Here is a 6,985-nt window from a genome sequence, read left to right as displayed (position 1 = left end):
TGTACAAACCAGACAAGAATCATGAGATTTTCTCAAATTATCAACATTGTTGTACAGTTACATCACTGCTACACTGAATCAAACTTTACATCAAACCTAAGTTGAATCAAACTTGAACTGTTAGGGAGCAAACCAAAATGAAAAAGAAAAGGCTGGCTACAAATCTTTATTAACTTTGTTGTAATATACAAGGGCCATTCTCCACCAGTTTCCAAGTAAGTTAGAATTCCTTCTTTCTGCCAAATCAAATCCGTCTCTATGATACTACCACTGACTGATACTGAGAAATGGTTGACCTATCTCTTCAATGATTGCAACTTTTATTAGTACATTTGGGATGGCAATGCAAACCCAGGGCTTCCATGAAGGCATTGTATTTCTCTCACTCTGAAGTAGCTCTTGCTGGAACTTAACATTCCAGGTTACCAACTTCAGTGAAAAGGGCTTGCAGATGGATCAACTTTACAAGGAAGAATGAACCAGCTTTGATGTCTGGCTCGGAGAAAAAAGGAAAAACTAACACTCAAATATGAATATCCCATGTAATCAAGCAGGGCTCCTATATACACTCTCTGCAACAAAAAGAATTGTTCTCCTGAAAAAGGTCAACCAATGGGCAGTGTATTGTCAGTTCTTGATGGCACACAAGATGTTTTTTCATCTAATTTTTCATAATGAACAAGTATAGAACACGAACTAAATCTTCGTCAATAAAGAACTTACTACTGGGAAAACTCTGAATCCATTTAAAGCGTCCCGGAGAAAGAGCGCCTGTGCTTATGTCAGCTGCAAGTCTTCAATTCAAGTCCTCTCTACAAATTCCCCTTTGAAATTGATTGGAAAAAAACGTGAAACTTCACGATAGAGCTGTTCAGCTTCAAATGGTTTGGAAACATATCCATCCATTCCACACTTTGTGCATTCTTCATGGGTGGCCTGAATTACATCCGCAGTCATGGCCAGAATTGGGACATGCCATGTTAAAATATTTCCATAATCCTCCGCATAAACTTTGCCATTTTGAATACTGTTGCTGATATTGCGTTCCATATTGCGTATTCGTCTTGTAGCTTCAAACCTGCAGGGGGAAGATTGATGTTATAGGTGTAGTACCAGTGACCAAATATTAACCCATGATAACTAAACTGGAACAAAATTACCAACAAATAGCCTAGTATGCCACATTTATGAATTATCTATGACAGCTAATTAGATGAAAACGGCTGTCATTACATATAAAGTGACTTGTAGGACAGCCCAACAGTGTTCTTTTCTATTTTTGTTGAAGTAAACAAGCAGGGATCTTGCAAAGCAGTAAGCCTCATGCATTTAATGGTATTCAGATCTTAATAAGAAAATGGGGAATGAGGGGAAAAAGAAGTTTTCTGACATTTCAGCAAGATTTTCAAATTTAATCTCATAAAAATGATTCCTCACATCAAAAGCTTTTAAAGTTAGAAGCACCACATACCCATCCATCTCTGGCATTTGGATATCCATGAAGCAGGCATCAAAATGGTGGGGCGGTGTAAGCAGCGAGATTGCCTTTCTACCACTGTCTGCACAGACCACTTCAGCCCCATACTTTTTCAAAGCACCAGCAGCTACTCTTAGATTGACATTATTATCATCTATAATAAGAATTTTTCTCCCAAGTAGAAGTTTGCGGAGAGTCAAACTTGGGAGCTCCCCATTTCGAGGATTACCCTTGTTGCCAACTCCCATGGCTCTTTGTAGTGAGGCAGCAAGCATACTTGCCCTGAGAGGCTTCATGATGACAATTGGACTAGAGACAACTGAAGTTGCAGAGTTTATTCTGCAAGAGCTACTAGAATTAGTAAGAATGAACAGCTTCGGTGGAACCCGGCAATCAATTTTCTTTAAATTATAGATGAAGAGAGCTGAAGTGCCCGAATCTTTATCCCAAACTTCCTGTTCAACAAGGACCATATTGACAGTTGTATTCGCACAGTACAAACTGGATAAACCCTGATCCAAATCAGAAACTACTTCAACACGAATTCCAAGCCGTTGGATATGATATCTTGACATCTTGGCCCTAACAGGTCTTTGGTCCACAACTAATGCTGTCATGCCATGAAATTCTGAGGATGGAGCATTTGATTGGCTGTTGATTTGCTGGATCTTAAAATCATCTGAATTACAGAAGGCCTTGGTGAAAACAGCAGTAAATGTAAATGTGGAACCAATCTTTGGAATGCTCACAAATCCAATTTCCCCTTTCATGAGGCCAACCAAACACTTGCTTATGCTTAGCCCAATTCCTGTTCCTCCATGTGTACGTGAAATGGATGGTCCAACCTGCATAAAAGGAGTGAAAACGCGAGATTGGGCTTCTAGAGGGATTCCTACTCCTGTGTCCTCAACAGATACAATAACATTAATGAGATCAGAGGACGATGCGAAATGGCTTGCAGATCCCTCTTGACTGAAACACCTAAATCCTCCCCAGCTACGGCGTCTATCTGCAACAGGGAAACCACTCAAAGTGTTCTTCGATGATGATTCAGTCTCAACATCTATTGAGCCGATCAGCTCGTTGACAAGATGAACCGTCACAAAGATGTGTCCTTTCTCTGTGAACTGTAAATTAAATAATCAATTCAGCTACTATTTATATGCAGGAATCGGACAACAAAGCTAAGTTTTTTTTCTTCCCTTAAGTTTTTTTAGCTGCTAAAATACAGTATGACTTGAACAAAAATCACAAGGTGATTTCCAGGGCAATGAATACGTTCATTCTCACCATGTCAGTCTTTTTCTCTTATTAAGGGAAGAAAATTTCATCCAGAAGGCACGTCATTTAAATATATTTTGAGGCAAAAGGAAGATGATCTTTTGGAGTCCTCCTTTTTTTTCCACTGTGTTTAACTAGACTTGAGAACCCACTAGAAACTTACTTTGATTGAGTTCCCCATGAGGTTGGTGATAATCTGCCGAAACCTTCCGGGATCGCCGATAAGCATTTCAGGAACCTGATCTGAGATGTATACTGCCAACTGCTCTCCACAAATTTGATCATGCAAATTCCAGAAATTTAGTTATTAGACATTGAAAACCTTGAGTAGAAAAGCAGAGGTAAAAAAGCGGAATATTTTTTTTTCTTCTTGTGGGGGAGGATGGTGGAAACATCATTTACCTCTACTCCTTTTTCTTGAGACTTCCCAGAAAAGAGTGATAAAACATCATCCAGAATTGCCCGCAGATCAAAACGCACTGCCTCGAGCTCCAGCTTACCAGACTCAATCTTTGCTTGGTCCAAGACCTCATTTATAAGTGCGACTAGTGCTTTTCCGCTGGCCTGGGCAGTTTTAACATAATCTTGTTGGGTTACATCCAGGTCTGTGTCCATTAGCATGTGTAACATTCCTGAAAAATGAACAGAATTGTCAAGCTTCAACAAGCTTCTTTTTGGCCTGTACTTTTTTTTTTCTAAATATTTGAGCAATGCAGAGACACGACTTGAACAAATAAAGGGGGCAGTCTCACAAACTCACCTAGGACACCATTCATTGGCGTTCTGATCTCATGGGAAACAGTTGCAAGGAACTACAGATGATTGAGATCTGATTAGGCACAAGCATAGTAGAATCCTAAATAAACTTTTAACTGCATTAACCAAAATCATGAAGTACCTGAGATTTGGCAACATCAGCTGCCTCAGCCTGTTTCTTGAGCTCCATCATCTTATGGAAATCATCCTCCACTTTGGCAATTCTATTTACAGTTGCATGAAATATATGCCCAACAAGCAACGCAATAATGAGGATCCCAATTGAAGTTGTAATGGCTAACCACGGCCATGGTGGCCTGTGCTTGAACCTGTGTAAAGACGAAATTTGGCTTCTGAATACAGTTTTAAAAGACTTTCTAGATGCTTAGGTGCCTCAGAAACAACCAGGGAGAGGACCATAGAATATGGAAATTCACTAAAAGTATAAAGCACAAGACTTATGTATTACCTGCAGCGCATCTCATGGATCCTTAAGGGATCTCCAAAACTTAAGGTGCTAATATGCTGCAGTCCATCATCTGAAACATTTGAACCGTACATGCTGATTGGATGCGAATGATTGGTAATGTCATACACATTCACTAGGATGGTTTGCTTGCTTGCGAGTTGTTGAAGTAACTTCTCCACAAGTGACTCGATATGAAAGACTCCACCAAGATACCTGGTTGGCAGAAACAACCACCTTAATAAAGCTTCTTCTGAATTATAACCAGGGTGAATCTTCTACTTTTCTAGCATGTAATAGCAAGCCTTGTGGATAAAACAAGGGAATGTGAATATGCTACTTATCTACAGAAAATTACAATATACTTTTCTTAATAGCATGTTCTCATTCAAAAAAAACATACCCATCAGTAGCTTGAATTCTTTCATTTGGAGTTGCATTTGAAGGCAGATCTCTTTTGTAGACAGCAAACGTCAATATTACTCCAAGGCGCTTTGTTTTGAGCAGCCGAAAAGGAGCAGTTAGAACCCCCTTTCCCGATTCTCTTGCGCGCAGCACATTTTCTCGATCTTCCTGTTGGAACACAAAGGAATTAAACTTCACGATTGAGGATCACAAATCAGGAAATCGATTTTTTTCCTATATAGCATGAAACAATGTTTGAAATGTTGGAAATGTTGAAGAGCTTTCTATACTGTAATCTATGAGTTGAAAGGCCAGTTCAGCTAAAAAATTATCAGGCTATTAAGAAAGATAAAGGTTCTACCATCCATGTTTGGGATAGATCACCCCTACAAAATAAAAATAAAAATTCTTGAATAACTACCAGATGACATGCTATTTTAATCAAGATGACACAGTTTTCAGTCAGATCTACCAATAAAGTTGAAGAATGAATTACCACAAGTTGACAACAAAACACAGAATCTAGATAAGGAAATACCTTCCCCGACAGCATATCAAAAGAGATGATGTGTGAGACGGTATCCTGTGCAAAGATGACAGGAGCATATTCTTCCTGAACTGGAGATGGTTCCAAGGCTTCTGGGGAATAGTCATTCTTATGATCTGGGTTTTGTTCGAGGGTATCCATTCTCTTGATGGTCCAGCCCTGCTGCTTCTCAAATTGTTCCTTTTCCGAGTGGAGCACCCTTACAGCATATGCCACACCACTCGTGAGGGGCCTCTCAAAAGCAGTTCTTTCAGTGTACTTCGCAAAAGTTTCCTATAGGTTCAGAAGGTTAGGATGTTCTGCTGACTAGATGCTAGTTACCATAGCTAAAGAAAACTCATATCTGACTAACATATCAAATTAACATTTGGTCAAGAAACCGCGACTAAATTCTTCGAATTTCATGTCCTCAAGTAAATCCTCACATGACAAAAAATGCATCAACTAAGAGTCTAAGACCAACTATAAAACAATATAGTTAATTGACAGACGGGTACTTGATCAATTACTTGCAATTTGAGTAAACATACACTCAAGTCTGGTAGTGAATCAAGCCATATATACCATTCTAGGCTGAGGACCAATGACAAAACAAGGACACAGAAAGCAGTGAAGCAGTGAAGCACTGACTGGTTGGTGGATGAATATAAATTTCAACAGATTTGGCATCCTGAAATTGCTCAGAGATGAAAGATGATCTAGTTACCTGGTCAATAGCAGATGGGTACTTGGCATGGTGGAAAGTCGAGATCAGCATGGACATGGCCTGAATATGGTTCATGCTCACATTAAATTGATCCTGCAGCATCCTTGCCCTCTCATCACACATACTTGCAAGAGTTTCTTTCCTCTTCTCATTAGCTTGTGAGCTCATGTACCAGAAGATCCATAGGCTCCCAATCGTCCAACCAACCACCCATGAAACCAAAAGCCTTTTCCACCAAGTTTTGCGGACTCTCTTGGACCCAATATACTGGTAGTAATGATGACGGATCTTACTAATATTCATTGGGATCTTCTCCCACCATTTGAGGCACATCTTTCCACCATCACCAAGCAAACCAGCCTTGGTGTCCATAATCCCACCAGTAAGGTACCAGTTCATGGAAATCACTGATATAATCCAGCAACATAGCATCCAAAGTAGATGCCCCACCTTTAAACCAAACCCAAAGACATGGAAAAAACTCATCCACAGCAGTAAACAAGGGAAGTTAACTAACAATAGTGCCAAGATGAAGTGACTCTGACTTCTTGTTGATTCCAGGTGGAAACGAAATGCGAGAGAGAGAGAGAGAGAGAGAGAGAGAGAGAGAGAGAGCCAATCAAATCTACAGGAACTGTCAAGCTAAACCCAACATTAGAAAGAAAAATCCAAACTTGGAAAAACAAATCCACCGACCTCCAATTCACTAAACCAGGCAGATAGATTGCAAAGGATGTGTGGGTGTGGGAAGATGTTGAAAATGTTACCTTATCCACGCACCAAATAACTTCCAATTGGAGAGTGCAAGCAAAACCAGGTCCCAAAATTAGGAAAGACAACAAATTTACAGCACTCCCAATCCCAAGAAGAACCAAAGAATCCCAAGATTCTGGTTTCTATTATAAGAAGAATTTGATTATCCTCTTGAGCTACCAACCAAAGCCCAAAACAAGCAATGGGGCCAAACTGGGCAACAAAGATTCCAAATTAAGTTATCAAATCAGAAACAAACAGCTACCCAACAAAGAATCTGGAAGTAAATCTAGTCTAGGAGACTCCTTAAATTCCTGAAATCAAAGCAGAGCAAGTTGAAGCATGTGGGTGTTGTTAAGGTTTGACTATTGAGTAAGGCAAGCTGAAGAGATGTATTATTATGCAGTGGAGCAACACCAACACTATGAGGAATACAGATAATGGTGGAAGAAGCAGTTTTTGGAGAGAAGGAAGAAGCTAACAAGTGTGGATTCATGGACACTAAGAATGAAGAAGAATCTGTGACTGTGAGAGATAATTTAGAAGAATATGATGGTAGAAATGTCTGCTAGCTTCACAGGGCCATTATCTCTA

At 39.7% G+C, this 6,985-nt stretch overlaps 1 protein-coding gene across 2 annotated transcripts; it reads right to left on the bottom strand.

The window, feature by feature from the left end:
* Positions 1-6,985, bottom strand: HK3 (histidine kinase 3). 2 transcript variants are annotated; one of them, XR_016124074.1, is made up of 11 exons: positions 5,639-6,985; positions 4,924-5,205; positions 4,384-4,553; positions 3,984-4,196; positions 3,657-3,843; positions 3,519-3,570; positions 3,161-3,390; positions 2,922-3,020; positions 1,472-2,604; positions 724-1,078; positions 1-595 (listed from the first exon to the last, which is right to left on the bottom strand). XR_016124074.1 is itself a non-coding variant. In XM_089045812.1 (10 exons), the coding sequence occupies exons 1-10, from the start codon at positions 6,122-6,124 to the stop codon at positions 802-804; spliced, it is 3,129 nt and encodes a 1,042-aa protein (XP_088901938.1). In that variant the 5' UTR covers positions 6,125-6,978; the 3' UTR covers positions 723-801. The 2 variants fall into 2 exon arrangements, 1 of the variants encoding a protein (XP_088901938.1); XM_089045812.1 differs by lacking the exon at positions 1-595 and having other exon boundaries at positions 723-1,078; positions 5,639-6,978.

The sequence above is a fragment of the Prunus mume genome, linkage group LG2, assembly GCF_029339155.1.
Source record: "Prunus mume cultivar Tortuosa linkage group LG2, ASM2933915v1, whole genome shotgun sequence".
Taxonomy (NCBI): domain Eukaryota; kingdom Viridiplantae; phylum Streptophyta; class Magnoliopsida; order Rosales; family Rosaceae; genus Prunus; species Prunus mume.
The sequence above is the reverse complement of the archived record's forward strand: the minus strand, read 5'-3'. Positions and strand labels throughout refer to the sequence as shown.